Source organism: Podarcis filfolensis, assembly GCF_964270895.1.
Source record: "Podarcis filfolensis genome assembly, chromosome: 13".
NCBI lineage: Eukaryota > Metazoa > Chordata > Lepidosauria > Squamata > Lacertidae > Podarcis > Podarcis filfolensis.
The window spans coordinates 29,295,806-29,315,943 of record NC_139615.1 but is presented as its reverse complement, the minus strand read 5'-3'; the positions used below and the strand labels follow the sequence as shown (position 1 = coordinate 29,315,943).

Here is a 20,138-nt window from a genome sequence, read left to right as displayed (position 1 = left end):
CTGCATTTTTTCTTGTGATCTGTCCTCACTTTCAGCATTCTTCCACTGAGCTCTTAACTTGGGTGTGGGCCAAGAATGGCTTTCAGGAAAAATATATATTGTGCATTTGAATTTTGAAGAGAGCAAAATCCTGGAACGTTCACAGTTTGGAGTGGGGGTGGGGAATCAACGTATTGCAAGAGCTTTCTATCTACTTTTTATGGTTTTAATAAAGCAAGATACATGCTGCCTCAGTCATGAAATCTCTCTCCTTCCTTACACCCAGCCACCCTCCCTGACTGGGGAACATTGTGATCTGGACTTCACGAGTGCGGCGGGGGGTGGGGTGGGGTGGGCTGGTGGGAGGAAAGGCTTTGCTGTGTGCCAATCTTATGGTTCTGAATCCAAACTCAAATACGCTCCATGATCTTGTATGAAAAAGGGACTGGGGCTCCAAGCACCCCCCGGCAATGTTTTATTGCAGATGTATTCTGCAACATGTTTTCCCCTCCCAAATACAGCCATACTTTGGTTTTTGAATGCATGCCTTGTGACTCAAACGTCTTGGCTCCTGAATGCCGCAAACCTGGAAGTGAGTGTTCTGGTTTGCAAACTTTTTTCCGGAAGCCGAACGTCCGAATTGGCTTCTAATTGAGTGCAGGAAGCTCCTGCAGCCAATGAGAAGCCGTGCCTTGGTTTTCCAATGTTTTTGGAAGTCGAACGGACTTCTGGAACAGATTTGTTCAAGAACCAAGGTATGACTGTACTTTTTATTGTTTTTTTCAGCTACATATAAAATGAAGTGCATAAATTTTAAATACTGGAGTGACAGGGCCAAAGAAAAACAAGAAATGGTAAATAAAAGAAAAATGCAAAAAGCATTAACATTGATGGAATATGCAAATTCTAACACTTATGACATGATGATGTGGGGGGGGGGGGAAGAAATATCAAAACAAGCAGGTTGATTCAGGTGGCATTAGATTACGTAACCCTCTCCAAAGTGATAGCTGAGCAATGGTGGGGGAATAATCGTTGAATGTTTGTTTGCATAACCTAGAAACAGGAACCAAACCGCATCAAAACGATCTGTCTTCAAAGTGCCACAGCCTTACTATATTATTATTAGTATTATTTATTAAATTTCTATACTGCACTTCCTCTGAGGATCACAGGAAGGTTTACAATATAAAAACACAAAAATACATAACGTACTAATGAACAAACACAATACCTACCCTCCAATTGCAAGAGTAGAGTGTTCAGCTCCTTAGTCTGCACTGTGCTATATGCTTATAATAGTGCTATAATAAATGATGCTATAATAAAGGAGTTAGTCTCCTTTAGTAGCAGTTGTGCGAATCTGTCATGGTTTCTCCATCCTACCATGTCATTGCTGTCCAGAGAAGGGGACAGCCTGTCCAGGAAACCTTGCCCAGAACATTTGTGGCATGAGAAGCTCCAGGATTTCAGCTGGAAGTTGCAAGATATGCATAGCTGTCAACTTACAGATTTGAAAATAAGGGACCAGCAGCCTCGAAAATAAGGGATCAGCAGCCAAAATAACGGATCAACAATTACTTTGATAAAATACATATTTTGTTGCATGCAAATGGCTTTAGATACCTATTAGGTCCTATAAATTACCATATAGCATATATTCAACACAAAAAAAACAGCAACAATTTGTTGTTGACAAAGCACAGCTGGACATAGAAAGGGCCCCATTACCTTCAGTAGCTTATTTAAGGGACATAATCAATAAGGGACAGCAGCGGGACATGGCCCTGGGATAAAGGACTGTCCCGCCAAATAAGGGACGTTTGACAGCTATGAAGATATGCACTACCTGAAAGTTCTCTTTCAAACTAAAGACACCTGACGGTCGGGGACTCTTGCCTGACAAGCTGCTTCCTCCAGCCTGTTCTTGCAGGACTGAACCTGCCAAGGGTTCCTTTCACATGGACTCCAGAGATTTTTGCACCCACTGTTCATATCTGGTTCTGGGATTGTAAGGGGCTGTTAGCAGGGAGGCGGGAAAGGGACATTGCATCTTGGTTATCTTGGCATCCATCTGGCATTGACAAATTGGCCCGGGTCCAAATCTGATCAATGGATGTTGCAATGGCATTGCAAATCTGCCTCGGGGAGCTAGGACTACAGGGACATTTCCCTTTCCAAAACAAATGCCTTTCTTGTGAAGGACAGCGAGATGATCCAATGTGGGAACGGCTAAGAGTTAGCCCTGCCCCTCAGCTTGCCTATATAAAGGGAGCTCTCCAGGACTGACCCTGCTGACTCTCCCACTCTGCATTGCCTCCTGCGGCCAGAAAGAACCATGACTACTTACTCCAGCCGCAGCCAGTCCTTCTCTGGAGGGATCCAGGGTTCCCGAGGGGGGAGCCTGCGTAGCCTAGGCAGGTCTCCGACAGCATCGAGCATCTATGGGGGCACCCCAGCAAAGAACGGCCTGGCCTGGCGCTACGGGCAGAGCGGTGCGGAGGCGAACATCTTTGACATGAACGAAAAGGGCACCATGCAGAATCTGAACGACCGCCTGGCTGCCTATCTGGAAAGGGTGAGTAGCTGGAGTTTCCTAGCAGGGAAAATGGGTGCTGAGAACTGGCCTCAAGGTACACGGGTGGTACAAATGTCCCTCTGTCTACCTCAGGCTTCGCTTTCGGAAGGCAGAGGAAACAGGGGCAGGGCTTGATTTCTAAAGGGAACCCTGTTGCTCCGTCTGTGTTGGCAGCTGTCCCACAGAGCCGGCCCTGCCGTTGGCAGAGTGAGACACGTGCCTCGGGTGGCTGACTTTAGGTGCACGAAAGGGCAGGGAATTGCTGCTTATTTTATTTAGATCATCACAGCTTCACTCCCAGGGAGAAGAGCTCTTGTGGTGCTAAAACAACTTGGCCACTTTGCACCTTGACTCAGGCACGGTGGGGAGGGCCATCATTTGCTCCTTCTGCCTCAGGCAATAAAACGGCTTGGCTTGGGCGGGATCTGCTTCACCATCTTCCCTGGAAGAAAACCCCAAATTCACACACTCAGCATTCAGCAACTGTTTCAGAAATGTCAAACGTTTGCAAATGCAGTCAGTTCAACACTGTGAGATACTTCAATAAATAACGGGGGGGGGAGCACTTTTTTGCCAAAGGGATTTGCTTTATAACAAGTTTAGGCTCCCTACCATTCTCTAAATCCAACATAATGCATAACTGGGAAACATGGGAAAATAGGACTTACTCAGTTAGAAAGGCCAAGGACTGAACTGTTAGTGCAAAATGTTATTCCTTTATTGAGATCGGTACAGTGGTACCTCTGGTTAAGTACTTACTTTGTTCCGGAGATCCGTTCTTAACCTGAAACTGTTCTTAACCTGAAGCACCACTTTAGCTAATGGGGCCTCCCGCTGCCGCCACACAATTTCTGTTCTCATCCTGAAGCAAAGTTCTTAACCCAAGGTATTATTTCTGGGTTAGCGGAGTCTGTAACCTGAAGCGTATGTAACCCGGGGTACCACTGTACATTGTTGGAAGTACTTTTGGGGTTCTATCTATCTCTCAATTTTTAAATTTGTATATTGTCATATACCTCCAGGTCTCAGAGCAGTTACAACATAAACTGCTTGATTTCTGTGTTAGCTTGTACTTGATTTGGGGGTAGGATTTCCTGGACCCAGTGCATTCCACGTGGATTCCCCCCCCCCCCCGACTACTGGCAAGAGCTGCTGCTAAATGTGCATATATTAGCTTAGATTAGCCTACCTTACAAGGCTGTTGTTATTTGTACAGTGGTACCTCAGGTTAAGAACTTAATTCGTTCTGGAGGTCTGTTCTTAACCTGAAACTGTTCTTAACCTGAGGTACCACTTTAGCTAATGGGGCCTCCCGCTGCCGCTGCACAATTTCTGTTCTCATCCTGAAGCAAAGTTCTTAACCTGAAGCAATATTTCTGGGTTAGCGGAGTCTGTAACCTGAAGCATCTGTAACCCGAGGTACCACTGTACTTATTTGATTTCTTACCCACCCTTCACTGTAATGTCTCAGGGCAGGTTGCAGCAATATGAAATAATAATTATTAAAAGCAATTTAACAACAATTCACAGGAGTAGGCAGGATCCTATTGCAAAGACAAAAGTGGAAGGAGAGGGAGGATAACATACACAATGTTGAGCTCCTGCGTAGAAAAGCAAAATGCAAATATGGAATGTCATTCGCAGCAGCCCCCTTGTTTTAACTGCAATGTTTCGTAGTCCTGACATGTACAGGAATATATACATAAGGCTTCCAACCCTGATAAATCGCAACATGCAAAAAAAATAAAATAAAAACATAAAAAATACTCTGAATATGTGCAGTTTCAAACTTTGGCATCTGAATTATTGACTCTCAGCCTAGCCTACCTCACAAGGCTGTTGTGAAGCCCTCAGCTCCTGGGAGTGAAATCAATATCCAAATATAGAACAGGAAGCAAGATATACATGCGATTTCACAACTCTCCGTGAATCACATACACAAACCATTTGGTCAGCCTTGACCAACAAGCCTTGCGCTATAGTACAGCCCACAGAGATTTTAATTTTCTGCAGCTGTGAGGTGTTCGACGATTCATTTTCTCTTTTCTCTTTTTACTTATGGTTACTGCATATGAATTAATAACAGCCCAGTCATGACAAGCAGACCACTAGTGGCTGGGTGGCGGACATTGCATTAGTGACATTTTTTCTAAGTAGGGAGGAAGCACCTGGCCATTATTTCAAGAGAATTACTTCTGAGGAAAGCAAACCAAAGCCAGCCAATTCTATTTTATTCTGTAGAGGCAGTGCATTTTGTGAGTGAACGAAATATTATGGAAAAGGAAGAACGTGATTAAGCACAGACATCCCCAGTGTCTTCCTCTGTCCAGCATTTGTGCAGTTGCAGTAGCCTCTGCTAGTTTTTCTGCTGCTCTGGGAGGGTCCCTCCTGAGTCCCAGGTGGGGATGGTCTGTATCTCTTGCTCTAATAGCTTAGCAACCACTGTTAAGTGTCCTTAATGACGCTGAAGCCTTAGAGCTGCCTCCGCATTTTGTGCTCTAACTTTCTTCAGAAATCTCCAACTGACTTACTTTTTTTTTTTTTAATGAAAGTTAAGAATCTGGGTCCCCTGTTGACTAAGGGCCTGGTCCATGTGTACCTTCTGTAACACCCCACCACCGCTGTTGTCCCTGGGTCAGATGTTGTGAATAACCCTCCACGACATTCATAATTCTTTCACTGCTACTATCCTCCATGACCGTCACTTACGGATCTTTTTAAAAAGGCAAGGATCTATACCCTATCATAATTCCCCCTAATATCAAACTTAGGTGGGTCCTATGCCGATCAGCTTGGAAGCAAAACGAGACCGTTAAAAAAGTAAGACAGTTGTTGTTGTTTTGCATTCTTGGAAGGGTTCTTTAGGTTTGTGGAAGTATGTTTGTTAATTGAGTGGAATAGTTAAAAGCAACAGCCCAGAATCAACCAGGCAAGGACTTGCGCTCATTAGCTTCCTGGACCTACAGAAAGTGGAGAGTGTCAACTGAGAAAAGGAAGATAAAGAAGGAATTTCTCTGTTTACACCCCAAAGCTATTGCAAGCTACAGTGGTACCTCTGGTTAAGTACTTACTTTGTTCCGGAGATCCGTTCTTAACCTGAAACTGTTCTTAACCTGAAGCACCACTTTAGCTAATGGGGACTCCCGCTGCTGCTGCCCCGCCGGAGCACGATTTGTGTTCTCATCCTGAAGCAAAGTTCTTAACCTGAAGCACTATTTCTGGGTTAGCAGAGTCTGTAACCTGAAGCGTATGTAACCTGAAGCATATGTAACCCGAGGTACCACTGTACTCTCTAGTGAGTAGACTGAAAAGTAAAAACAGCTTACAGGAGAGCACACCTGTCCTTGGTGGGGTTCAGCAACCCCTTTATTCTGATATCCTCACCACCCTGTTTGATTTCCTCTGCCATATGCTAGGTGCGCTCCCTTGAGGAATCTAACAGTCAGCTAGAGAACAACATCCGGGAGATATACCTCAAGCGAGCATCAACGGAGGCTCCCGATCTGAGCAGCTATTTCAACACCATCACTGACCTGAAGTCTAAGGTACCAGGATTATTGCCAATTCTTCTTCTTCCAAAGGGAAATAGCTTAGTGGCAAGAGCATTTTGCATGGAGGAGTTCCTAGATTTAATCCTGGCATCTCCAGGGATGTGCAAGATTTTCAGTTGCAAAACAAAATGATTTTGCCTACTGATGGGCTTATTCTTGCACTAACAGAAGCCTGTCCTCTGGGTGGTGGAAACTGGGCCTCTTTTATACCTCCAACACTGGACTCGTGCATGGTCAGTATCCAGGCTTGGTTCTTTGGTGGCCTGAAGATCCCCATACCTAGATCTAGGATAGATTATGGAGACTAACTGACCTCTTTCATCCCTCTGCAGATCCAGCAGGAGACCTTGAACAACGCTGGGCTGCTCTTACAGATTGATAATGCCAAACTTGCTGCTGATGATTTCAGAGTGAAGTAAGGACTCTTCATCCTAGCTGCCTCTTTCTGTCCATCATGCATATACAGTAATAGCCAAGGCAACACGATGACCAAATACAATGATACGATATCAATATACAGTGGTACCTCAGGTTACATACGCTTCAGGTTACAGACTCTGCTAACCCAGAAAAAGTGCTTCAGGTTAAGAACTTTGCTTCAGGATGAGAACAGAAATCGTGCTCTGGCGGCACGGTGGCAGCAGGAGGCCCCATTAGCTAAAGTGGTGCTTCAGGTTAAGAACAGTTTCAGGTTAAGAACGGACCTCCGGAACGAATTAAGTACTTAACCCGAGGTACCACTGTACACTCTTTATATAATATGAAATACATGAAATCGCATAAACAGAAAACTTATGAATCTCTGAAAGCCACAGAATATGCACTCTTAATGGATTCTCTTGAAAACATAAAACCAAATAAACATAAGTCTTAGAAGTCTCTGAAAGTCTCTGAAGACTATACAAGTCTCTGAAAGAAGCAACGTAACATAACTTTATGACCACTGCTCCATAGCAATTGTTGTTATACAATTCCATTCGCCATATAGATGGGTTTCTGAAGCATTTCTGTATCCTCCTGCTGTGCTGAAGAAGAAGTCCACGAAACAGTGGGTATATCCAGGATCACTGTTCACAATGTCTGTTTGCGAACTACTTCGGCGGCGTTGGATGCCATAAACAAAGCTTTACAGCCTGTTTTCCCCAGATAAGAATCTGATACATTGCTTCTTTCAGAGACTTGCATTGTCTTCAAAGACTTTCAGAGACTTATAAGACTTTATAAGTTTATTTGGTTTTATGTTTTCAAGAGAATCCATCAAGAGTGCATATTTTGTGACTTTCAGAGATTCGTAAGTTTTCTGTTCATGCAATTTCATATACCGTATTTTTCGCTCTATAAGACGCACCAGACCACAAGACACACCTAGTTTTTGGAGGAGGAAAACAAGAAAAAAAAAATCTGAATCTCAGAAGCCAGAACAGCAAGAGGGATCGCTGCACAGTGAAAGCAGCAATCCCTCTTGCTGTTCTGGCTTCTGTGATAGCTGCGCAGCCTGCATTCACTCCATAAGACGCACACACATTTCCCCTTACTTTTTAGGAGGGAAAATGTGAGTCTTATAGAGCAAAATATACTGTATTTCATATTATAGAAAGAGTGTATATTGATATCGGATCATTGTATTTGGTCATCGTGTTGGTTTGGTTATTACTGACTATTGTTTGCAACACAGGAGTTAAATTGTTTGGATACACATCATGCATATACAGCGTCTCTGTCTCCCAAAGGCTTGCACAGCTGTTGGTTGCAGCAGCCCTGGCTACAAGCTCCCCAGGCGAATGGTGTCTCTGGGGCTGGCCAGGGTGCGTTTCTCAGCTGCTGTGGGGCAGTGTGAGGAGGCATCTCTTTTTGGGGCGGGGCAGTTCAGAGACCAGAGGCGGCAGCTGTGGCTGTCCAGAGGACTCCCAAGGGGAGGGGAGAGGAGAGGAGGCTGAGAGAACACTCCACAAGGGAGGGTGTTCAAGAAAGGGTTGAGAGGCTACCAGCTCTGCAGGCAAGGGGTGACATAACTGGGCTCCTGAGTTCCACAGGGGTGCCACAGAAATAATGCAGTTGGTCAAGGGAGCCATGAACTCCAAAAGGTTGATGATGATGATGATGATGATGATGATGATAATAATAATAATAATAATAATAATAATAATAATAATAATAATAATAGTAATTTATTATTTATACCCTGCCCACTCCGGGCGGCTTCCAACAAAACACTAAAATAAAATAACCTATTAAACATTAAAAGCTTCCCTAAACAGGGAACATGCCTTCAGATGTCTTCTAAAAGTTTGGTAGTTATTTTTCTTTTTGACATCTGTTACACCTCTTTGACATCTTATACACAGTATTATTCCTTTTAAAAGGAGGGTGGCCTGCAACGTGTTTTTTTTAACGGCCCCAGTGCCTTTGCCGGCACCCAGAGATGCAGGGATTAAATCCAGGCTTTCACAGGAAAAATTCTGGCAACTGGCCTGGGAGTAAAAATAATAAGAAATGAAACAAATTGGCTGCACTGTTTACCCCACATCCCCGTAGGGTCAACCACCCAGCTGATGACATATATCGGCCCTGGGCCTTGGAAGATGGGAAGGATCTGCTGCCATAGAGGCACAAGTTAAAAAGAGGTTTTCCTTGTTAGAATTTTCCTTATTCTATAGCAATTTATCCAGCTTAATAAAAACTTCAAGATGCTGAAAAGTCACCATCGGGGGAAAAAGAAAGATGATCCACGTTGCTGTAGGTTAAGGCTGAACAGCAGATTTAGGGCCGCTCCAGATCTAGGGATTTAGGGAGGTTGTATGGTTACTTATCTCCTTGGCTCGGGGGTCGCATAACTCCATCCCCTCCAAAATTTATCCGATGAAAATAGGGACGTCCTAAGGAAAAGCGGGACATTCCAGGATCAAATCAGAAACTGGGACAGTTTCTGAAAATTCAGGACTGTCCCTGGAAAATAGGGACACTTGGAGGGTCTGAGATTAGGGGCTAATAATAATAATAATAATAATAATAATAATAATAATAATTTATTAATACCCCTCCCAATCTGGCTGGATTTCCCCAGCCACTCTGGGCAGCTTCCAACCTCAAGCATTGTCCCAGTACACCCTCAGTTATGTGGTTTTGCAGAGCCTTGGCTGGAAAAATGCTGCACAGACCCTATTTGCCCATTTCAGGTTGGAAACAGAGGCGGCCATACGGCAGTCCGTGGAGGGGGACTTCGGTGGGCTGCGCAAGGCCCTGGAGGAACTCAACACCAGCCGGGCTACCTTGCAGGTGCAAGTGGACAACCTCCAAGAGGAACTGGACTACCTCAAGAGGAACCACAAGGAGGTGAGAGCTGGGTGGGCGTAGGGACTCAGGAACAACAGGGCCTTCACACGAGCGGCAGGAAGCTTTTTCAACTATTCTGAGAGCCGCATGCCAGCGGTGGTTGAAGCCAGAGGCAACAGCGGAGAAAGCAATGGATGCAGATTTCACCTTTGCTCCCTCTGAGTCTCTGCCCTTATTTATTTATTTTCTATACCGCTTTATATTTTTAAGAAAAATCTCAAAGCAGTTTACAGCATATTAAAAGATCAATAAAACAAACCGAAGAAAGTCTAATATAGAGTATACAGTCAAAACAACATAATTAACAGAAGACTAGAATATTATCTTAAAGATTTCAAAATAAAACATTACAAAGGAGGTCAACTGCAGAATACATATTTAGCACAAACAAATTTAACACAAAAAACTTAAACATTTCAAAAAACACACACAATGACATTGCTAAGTGAAGTCAAATATAAACTGCACGTTGAAAACAGCATAATTAACAAGAGAATAGAATATTATCATAAGCAAGACACGGCTGTTTGGCAGGCACAAAAAGATGGGGCAAAAGAATCAGTTAGGGTTTGTTGTCAGGCATGGCAACGTCCCTCTGGTCTCACCAGGAGCCTCTTTGGTAGAGCTGGTGAGTGTGGGCCTCGCCCCCTAGGCCAGGTGGAAAGGGCCTTGCAGGGAGCAGCCTTCAAGACTCACAGCCCTTCCTGGCTTCTGGCTGGTTCCCCACGGATGTGCCTACTCGCCTCTCTTCTTGCCCCACAGGAGGTGACCTCTCTCCAGGGGAGGCTGGGGGGCACCGTCAACGTGGAAGTGGACTCCATGCCTGGCGCCGACCTGCAGAAAGTGCTGGCTGAGATCCGAGACCAGTATGAGGACGTCACGGAGAAGAACCGCCGGGAAGCCGAGGCATTGCACAAGTCCCAGGTTAGGAGAGGCTCGGCGAGGAGAGATGGTCAAACGGCTCAGGGGCAAAAGGTGGTGGAGGTGGCGGCTTGCTAATGGGATGCATTTGCACGTAAATATTCAGCCTATGCCAACCTGGTGCCCTCTGGATGTTGCTGAGCAACAGCCCCTATCATCCATGACTATTGGCCAAGGAAGGCATGGGTTTAGCATCCTTTTTAAGGAAGTGTTGGGATGCGGGTGGCGCTGTGGGTTAAACCACAGAGCCTAGGACTTGCCGATCAGAAGGTCGGCGGTTCGAATCCCCGTGACGGGGTGAGCTCCCATTGCTCGGTCCCTGCTCCTGCCAACCTAGCAGTTCGAAAGCACGTCAAAGTGCAAGTAGATAAATAGGTACCGCTTCGGCGGGAAGGTAAATGGCGTTTCCGTGTGCTGCTCTGGCTCGCCAGAAGTGGCTTAGTCATGCTGGCCACATGACCTGGAAGCTGTACGCTGGCTCCCTCGGCCAATAAAGCGAGATGAGCGCCGCAACCCCAGAGTCAGCCACGACTGGACCTAATGGTCAGGGGTCCCTTTACCTTTTACCGTTACCTTAAGGAAGTGTAGTTCTGTTCCAAAACAACACGGCATACTTTTCCCTTCCAGAAATCTAGCTGGCAAGAACATCTTGTTTTCTTTCCGTGCAGCTTTTAGGGATGAAGTTCAGAGTGGGCTTCTCCTGGCAGGAATGGCAAGACCTTGTGATTCCACAAACTTCAGATCTGATTCAGGATCTGTTTCCATTTCTGGAAGATAAGAGTAGCAACGTCATGTGCTGAAGTCTGCTCCAGCTCCAGCTTCCTTTTCTGTGCTTTGACATTTACATATTCGAATGCTGAGTATTCAGATAACTTCCCCCTCCTTCCTACGCCTCCCAAAGTTTCTGGTCCTTATTGAGTTTAAGCTTAAGAATGTTTGGGCAGTGCCCACTGTTTTGCAAAATCTCTGATGCCAAAGGAAGGAAGGGCAGACAGAATTGATGAATAACATAAGTTTAAGCGCTTTGCATTCGGTTTCCTCCATTGTTCCCTGGGAGCAAAATTACAGAGAAACAAACACATACAAATGCATTTAATTTGCATTGTCTGTTTAGTGTGAGGAAGCTTGGGGAGATGGGTTGGCTCGGAATGCTGAATTACTCTGCCATTTTAAAAAAATACGCTGAATTAACATTGATGCAGAATTTTGATTTGATTAAAAAAAACACATAAGGCCCTTCTACCTAAGCTGTCCGGCTGGAAGAGGATGCAGGGAGGTTGCACCAGAAACAAGGTCTTCTTCTGTCTTGCAGATGGATGCACTCAACCAGGAGGTTGCTGTCAGCCACGAAGCTCTGCAGGCAGCTCAGCAGAAGATCACGGAGCTCAGGCGCCTGGCTCAGGCCTTGGAGATTGAGCTGCAGTCTCTCCGCAGCATGGTCAGTACCAGCCACTTTCCCATGCTGCCCAGAGGCTGCGCATTGGAAAGCATTGCCAGAGTGGATTTCGTGGTTGCTCATGTTGGCCAATGAATTTGGAAATCTCTGTTTTCGCTTCCTCTTTTTTTTAAACTAACGCAAAATCAAGTTCTGGCCCTTAAGTCTGCTACCACAGCCTCGACTGTCTATGTGCAATCTGGGTGTGTGAATGTGTGCATTGAACAGAGTTCCCAGTTAGGAGAGAGAGACAGAACTCCAGCACACTGCATATCTCTTAGTCTGTGTCAGGCTTGAGGAATCCTCTCCCTCCCTGCTGATGGCACCAAGAGGCAGGGAGGAAACAAGAAAGTTCTTATGTATGATTTATTCAGTCATCACGCCAAAGACAAGGAATTCGGTCATTCCTCCATAATGGAGTTGCTCACACTGAGCTCCTCCCCCTTCCCCCTCTAGCGACAACACCTGCTTCTATGGTGTCCGTCCGTGGACAATTGTCTCTCGGTCTTACACCATTAATGAACTCCACTTTTTTGGGAAAAGGGGGGGGGGTCGGTTATGTTGTCCAGAGACGTGTCAGTTAGCTGCTCTGTCTCCCCTCCACCTTCTCCTAACTCTGCCTAACTCTGCTGTTCACCTATCTCTGAGCTGTTATCTCCCTCCAAGCCCTCCTGTAAATCAACACTGCCTTCCTCCTCTCTGGAACCTACAGGAGAAGGGGGTGAGGAGACCCCTCACCATTCTTCCTCCTCTTCAGCCCAGTCCTTGACAGCCTGTCCCCATGGCTAGGGGACACATAATTCAATTCGCACAATGTATACGGGTCCCAGAAGGTGCCTTGGCACAGAATTTAGGCAACTTTGGGGAAGTGATTTGGTTTCGGAGAAGGAGAGTCGTCCGTCACATGTTCCCTTGTAAGCATGATGGGAGTGTGCAACCATTCATGTGTCCCTACAACTTTGGACACCAGAGATCGGTTGGGGTGCTGTGGTGCTCTCAAGCCCTGAGCGCCTTGCAGGAAAGACAGGATATATAATTGAGACAACAAAAGGCCATCTGCTTGGGACTTTCACAAAGCAACTTCCTTCTCTGTTTCCAGAAAGTGGCCCTGGAAGGTTCCCTGGCTGAGACCGAATCCCGCTACGGGATAGAGATCTCGCGCCTGCGTGATCTGGTGAGCGCCAGGGAGGCCGAGTTGTTCCAGCTCAGATCTGATGCCCAGAACCAAGCGGAGGACTACAAGCGACTGATGGACATCAAGAACAGGCTGGAGCAGGAGATTGCTACCTATCGGCACCTCCTGGAAGGGTATGAGGATATGGGGGTGGGGAACAAAAACAAGGGTCCGTCTCCCTGGACTTGCTGGTCATCATTCCTTCTGTTTCTGAAGTTCAGGGGTGAGGGTGGATCTTTATGTCGCCGAAACAGGAGCCCCCCCCCATGCAAGAGGGAGGTAGCAGCAGGTTCGGGAGAACTCCAGGGTTGGAAGAAGTGCAAAAGATCTTTAGGGGAAACTAGCCTCTTTTAACTGACCCAGTGTTCTTTTCTGCTCCCTTTAGGTCAGAGCCTGAGCCACCGCCTACCCCAGGTAAGCAGAAAAACTTGGCTTTTAGGGCTGCCCATTAGGAAAACCTGCATATCTTTGCATACATAGAAACTGCAAACCAGGACAGCATATCTTTCACAAATGAATTCAGCGGGACTTACTCCCATTTAAACGGGGCTAGGAATGCAGCCCTAGTCTTTGGTCTGGAGTAAAACACACGGCACACCTAAAGCCCATTGATGAAATCAGTGTATGGTGATTTCCCTGCACAATATAAATAAATCGGCCTGGAATGAATCAGATCATAGTAGTCAGTGTTTTTGCAACACTGTCTGTCCACCAGGGGGCAGCGTGTCCCCACTCCAAATAGGATGGCAGTGCAATCTCTACCAACCTGGTCTTGCCTATGAGCATCATATGAGCATCATACCTGGAAGATGCGGGAAGACCATGTTATACAGCCAACCTTAAAAGGCAGCCGTTTCCTTCTGTCAGCCCCTTGCAGTTACACAGTCTAGGACAATGTTTCCCAACCTTGGGCCTCCAGCTGTTTTTGAACTACAATTCCCATCATCCCTGACCACTGGTCTTGCTAGCTAGGGATGATGGGAGTTGTAGTCCAAAAACAGCTGGAGGCCCAAGGTTGGGAAACACTGGTCTAGGACCCAAGCTGAGATCAGGAGTACGGCAGCACAACGGTTTGAGCAAGGGAGTCAAGCCACACGTCTGTGGAAGGAGAAGAGAAAAACAACAACAAGCCATCAGGCATTATCTAAGCAGTTTGTCCTGGGGTTGTGTGTGTGTGTGTTGGGGGGTGGGGAATCTTTCCAGACTCTAAAGACAGCCTGACTTGGAACATGAGCCAAAGGGACAGGTCTCTCAATAGCTTCAGTGCACACACTTCTCTGGATTTTGCATCGCAGCTCTCCAGCCAAGCGATGTGTCAGAAGACGCATCTGCCAGGGTGACGCATGGACAGAAATGCACACTGCAGTGGAAATAGCACACGCCGATGCACTGATCAGAGGAAAATAAATAAATTTGTGCATTAGCCAAAATTGCATACAAATGTGCAGATGGCTGGAGGAATTCACACTAAAATGCTGATGAGTTTTCATGAGGACTTAAAAAAGAAAAGAAAAATATTCCCCTGCAATTTGACATGGCAATGTGAACAACAACAACAACTCATTATTTATACCCTGCCCATCTGACTGGGTTTCTCCAGCCACTCTAGGCAGCTCCCAACAGAATATTTAAAACATGATAAAACATCAAACATTAAAAACTTCCCTAAAGAGGGCTGCCTTCAGATGTCTTCTAAAAGTCAGATAGTTGTTTATTTCTTTGATATCTGATGGGAGGGCGTTCCACAGGGCGGGCGCCACTACTGAGAAGGCTCTCTGCCTGGTTCCCTGTAAACTCACATCTCGCAGTGAGGGAACCGCCAGAAGGCCCTTGGCGTTGGACCTCTGTGTCTGGGCTGAACGATGGGGATGGAGACGCTCCTTCAGTATACCGGGCCGAGGCCATTTAGGGCTTTGAAGGTCAGCGCCAACACTTTGAATTGTGCCCGGAAACGTACTGGGAGCCAATGTAGGTCTTTCAGAACTAGACTTAAGGCTGAAAAAATGAGAAAAACTTAACTTGGCTGTTCTTCCCATCCTTACAGAGCCCTGCTCGAGCCGCCGGGTGAAGACTCTCATTGAAGAGCTGGTGGATGGCAAGGTGGTCTCTTCCCGGGTGGAGGAGGTGGAGCACCAGCTCTGAACGAGGCTATCTTGGCCACAGAAAGGGCTGGCAGAAGACGGGTGATGGTGGCGGGTGGCGCTGGGGCCACGATTCTGCATGACTTTTTCTGCCGAGCTGATTATATACAAGCCTAGACTTCTGTCTTCAAATAAAATGAGTCTTTCGCTTCTGCTGAAGGACCTGCTTTGCTGTGGTTTCTGAGATGGGGTTTGGGGGAGGGCCTTCAAGTCAACATGTGACATTTTCTCCTTTACCTGCACAGCCAGTGTGGTGTAGTGGTTAAGAGTGGTGGACTCATAATCTGGTGAACCGGGTTCGCGTCTCCGCTCCTCCACATGCAGCTGCTGGGTGACCTTGGGCCAGTCACACTTCTCTGAAGTCTCTCAGCCCCACTTACCTCACAGAGCGTTTGTTGTGGGGGAGGAAGGGAAAGGAGATTGTTAGCTGCTTTGAGACTCCTTCGGGTAGTGATAAAGCGAGATATCAAATCCAAACTCTTCTTCTTCTTCTTCGTCTTCTTCTTCTTCCTGGGTCATTCTTTGGCCCTTTTGACTTCCCAGCTCTCTGGTCCTGTCTCCTCCATTATATTCCACTGCTATGTTTTTATCTGGGGGTTGGGGACTGAGCCTTGATGATGGAGCACATGGTCTTTGCAGAGGTTCAATTCCTGACATCTCCAGGTAGGGAGGTGGGAGGGGCTTCTGACTTGAAACCCTGCTATCAGTCCGTGTTGACAATACTGAGCTCAATAGGCCACAGGCCTGACTTGGAATGAGGCACCTTCTGGTGTTTCCCACCTGACTACCTTTCTTCCATCAACATCACAGGGGAAGGACTGTAGGTCCATTGTCGGGCATCTACTTTGCACCCAGAATGTCCCGGGTTCAATTCCTGACATTTCCAGGTTGGGCTGGGAGAGACTCCTGCCAGAAGCTGCTGCCAATCAGTGTAAACAATGCTGGGCTGGATGAACTAATGGTCTGACAGGTTTCTATATTCCCTGGGCAAAAATAATGTTTGGACTTCACCTCCCATCATCTCTGAGCATTGGTGACGCTGTCTGGGGCTAGTAGGAGTCCAACAATCAGGAGAGAACACCAGACTTGCTGGTCCTATTCCATGTGGTAACTTGCTTTAAAATCTGATTTAGGGATCGTGAGATTGTAGAGTTGAGAGGGTCCCGAGGGTCATCTAGTCCAGCCCCTGCGTTGCAGGAATCGCACCTAAAGAATCTCCGCCAGAAGATCATCAAACCTCTGTTTAAAAAACTTCCAGTGAAGGAGAGTCCATCACCTTCTGAGGCAGCCCATTTCGCCCTTGAACAGCTCTTACCATCAGAAAGTTATTCGTGATGTTTAGTCGAAATCTCCTTTCTTGGGATTTGAATCCATTGGAACAGGAGAAACAAACTTGTTCCATCTTCCACGTGGCAGCCCTTCAGATATTTGAACATGGCTCTCATGTCTCCTCTCAGTTTCCTCGTTCCCAGGCTAAACATACCCAATTCTCTCAACTGTTCCTCATAAGGCTTGGTTTCCAGACCCTTGCTCATCTTGGTTGCCCTCCTCTGCACACGTTCCAGCTTGTCAATACAGTGGTAGCTCGGGTTAAGTACTTAATTTGTTCTGGAGATCTGTTCTTAACCTGAAACCTGTTCTTTACCTGAAGCACCACTTTAGCTAATGGGGCCTCCTGTTGCCGCTGTGCTGCCGCTGCACGATTTCTGTTCTCATCCTGAAGCAAAGTTCTTAACCCGAGGTACTATTTCTGGGTTAGCGGAGTCTGTAACCTGAAGTGTCTGTAACCTGAAGTGTGTGTAACCCGAGGTACCACTGTATCCTTCTTAAATTGTGGTGCCCAGAACTGAACACAGTATTTCATGTATGGTCTGACCAAAGTAGAATAGAGTGGCGCTATTACCTCGCTTGATCAGGACACTTCTGTTGATGCAGCCTAGAGAATAGTATTAGCTGTTTTTGCTGCGGCGTCACACTGTTGACAGTGACAGAACGGTTCCATTACACACTTCCCATGCCATTCACATATAAAGTTTGTAGTGGATGGACTTACTTTGACAGAGCATGGGGAACCTTCTCTGCAGTGATACCAGATATTAATGTTAGGCAGGCACCCTTGCTATAATATTTTAGAGGCCCACAAAAAAGTTTATTTCAGCAAGCCTATCCAGACACATAATTTATATAGCTATTTTAAAGAGTCACGGATTTTATCTGTATTTTTAATTGATATACCACATTGTTGTTTTTGAGCTTTAGATGGAGCTGTTTATGTTTTTTCTCCAACTATAAATGAATAAAAATCAGAACTGGGAAGGGAGAAAGATTCTCCCCTCCCTGCCCCCACTATATGTGAACTGAGCAGTCATGCGATTAATAGTCTTGTGGCATCTGGCTTGGCCCTCAGTTACTGTAGGTCAGGGAGTAGTTGTTGAACTATGATGCGCCGCAGACATCTGAGATCAGCACCTCGGCTCCCTGTGCGTCATAGGCAAACCCCAATGTAATTCCGACCATCCTTGGCCATATACTCTTCTTGCCACCAGGTGGCAGTAGAAGCTCCAAAATCCATCCTAGGAACCCGCTCAATCTCTAGGTAATTGAGAGTGTCTCTAGCAGGTGCAGAGGGACCTGAACTACAACTCCCGCCAGAAAGTTAGTCAAAGGCCAGGGATGATGGGAGTTGTAGTTCAGCAACATCAGGTCGACCAAAGATTCCTCACCCACCAACTGGGATATAACAATGGAGTCTGCACTGCACTTTGCTGCTGCACAGACTTGCAAGGGTTAAAGGTAGTTTCTTTGCAACATTCTTGGCTTGAAACAGCTGTTCTTTCAACGGGGTAGATGGAAGAATGGTTTGGTTTTTAAAAAGTTTCTCTTTGGGTGGGGGTGGGTGGAAGCAACGAAAAGTCTAAAAAGTTGCACGATTCCTGCAGCATGAGCTTTTTATAGGCAAGAACATGACCCCCGTTGGAAGTCACTGCACTGCTAGATGACCCATTCTGAGTCTGTTCCACGTTCAGTGTTCTTAAAGCATCTAGAAGTTCAAAAACTTCCCGGAGAAAAAAAAGAAATAAAAATACAATCCGCGATAGAGTCGTCGGGTGCTGTTCTATGTGTGGCCACCAGATGTCAGTGCAGCCTGCATGTTAAGGAGGGTGGGGGGAAGTGCCGATGGAAACCAGGCTGTACCATGGACAGCTCACCATCTAGGGGTGCAATAGGACAAGGAATGCATCTAATAAGCTACACCTACGGGACTCAAGCGAGCAGACTTTCTCGGAGCCAAACAAGACCAGTCAATGGTCTAATAATTCCTTTTCAAAGCAGCTGTTGGGGGAACTCGCGTTGCATCGCACCCTCTCCCCTAAATCTCACCCTCTTTCCCCCAAGGATTTACCTTCTGCAACGGAACCGCACAGAGGGGGAAGGGAAGATCCAATTTGGGAGGCCACTCCCCCCAGCTGTTTTTTAAATGATAAAAAGCAAGTTAAAACAGACAGGACTTCCGATCCTGAGTCGCTTTATTGGTGCTTCAGACATGTCCTCTTCCTGAAACCAGCCCAGCCCCTACTGAGACCTGGTTAGTTCTGGCTGGGCAGTTGCAGGATCCAGGAGGTCCCTGCGAAAGACGCACTCTTTGCCTGCAAGGAGAGAAGAATGAAAATGGAAATCTCCTCTGCTCTCTCTCTCTCATGTACCAGCACTTGCTAGGGCCAGGCAGCTGCAAGGGCACTTTAATTCACTCTCCAACAAGGCACTCTGAACAGATGAGGTGCCCCTCTTCTCCACGCTCTTAGTAGACTCAGGCAGCTGGGTCCAGGAATCACAATTTTAATTCCCCACGGTGGCTCCACAGTCACATCACTGCAGGCATTGTGGGAAATGAAAATGGCAGCTCCCAGGCCGAGCTGCCTGCTGCTGATTGGAGAGCGGCTGTCGCTTTGCTGCCTGCCGCTGCCATGTTAGGCTCAGCCATGTGGGAAGGGGCTCACTAGAAGGCACTTTGGTGAGGGCTCCCTCAAACCCACAGCTGGTTTCTGCTGCCTCTGATCATCTTGACATACCCTCCAACACTTCTCCGATGAAAATAGGGACGTCCTATTCCATAAGGATAATTTCGCTATTTATACCCCACACATCTTACTGGGTTGCCCCCACCACTCTGGGCAGCTTGCAACATTTATAAAAAACATGATAAAACATTAAAGAATCAGAAGAATCTTTATTTGCATCAGTCACTAGCCATAGCAATAAAATGAAATAAAATGTACTGAAGATAAGAGGTAAAAACTTAACTATAGAAAATACATTTGGGGGGGGGGTTTACATCCATAATCAAATAACAAATCTTATTCTAATTGGCCCTGCTAAAAACCTTGCAGTTTTTGCTGTCACCTGATCATCTTGATCTGCTAAAAGAAAGGAAACAGTAGCAATGGTTGAGCGACCTGGAATGGACAATAATAGAGGGGTAATAACCTCACTCCTCAAATCTTTATAAAGAGTGCAAACCAGAAGCACATGAGCTACTGACTCAATACTGTATAAAACATTAAACATTTTTTAAAAATCTTCCTAATACAGGACTGCCTTCAGATGGTTCGGGGGTCAGATAACTCCATCTGCTCCAACTTTTCTCCAATGAAAATAGGGATGTCCTAAGGAAAAGCGGGACATTCCAGGATCAAATCAGAAACCGGGACGGCTTCTCTAAATCAGGGATGTCCCTGGAAAGCAGGGACACTTGGAGCGTCTGTCTTGGGTTCTCTTTGCAAAGTAAGCATGGCAGTGGGTTTCCTTTGGCTACTCTTAAGGCACATAGAAACGTGTGACGTTTCCCAGAGCTGACCCAAGCTGTGAACATAGGAATGTTGGGTGCTGCTTTATAGCAAGTCCAAAGAACATTGCTCTATCTAGATCAGTATTGTCAACACTGACTGGCAGCAGCTCTCCAGGGTTTCAGACTGGAGGTCTCTCTCCCAGTCCTACCTGGAGATGCTGGGGATGGAACCGAGAACCT

General features: G+C 46.3%; 1 protein-coding gene across 1 annotated transcript; it reads left to right on the top strand.

The window, feature by feature from the left end:
* Positions 1–1,820: 1,820 nt before the first annotated feature.
* LOC310747927 (keratin, type I cytoskeletal 17-like) lies at positions 1,821–15,271 on the top strand. The gene is made up of 9 exons (XM_083583361.1): positions 1,821–2,557; positions 5,974–6,102; positions 6,441–6,523; positions 9,285–9,441; positions 10,204–10,365; positions 11,675–11,800; positions 12,897–13,105; positions 13,357–13,385; positions 15,016–15,271. Exons 1-9 carry the CDS (start codon positions 2,318–2,320, stop codon positions 15,111–15,113), a joined length of 1,233 nt encoding a protein of 410 aa, XP_083439487.1. The 5' UTR covers positions 1,821–2,317; the 3' UTR covers positions 15,114–15,271.
* The last annotated feature ends 4,867 nt before the right edge of the window (positions 15,272–20,138 follow it).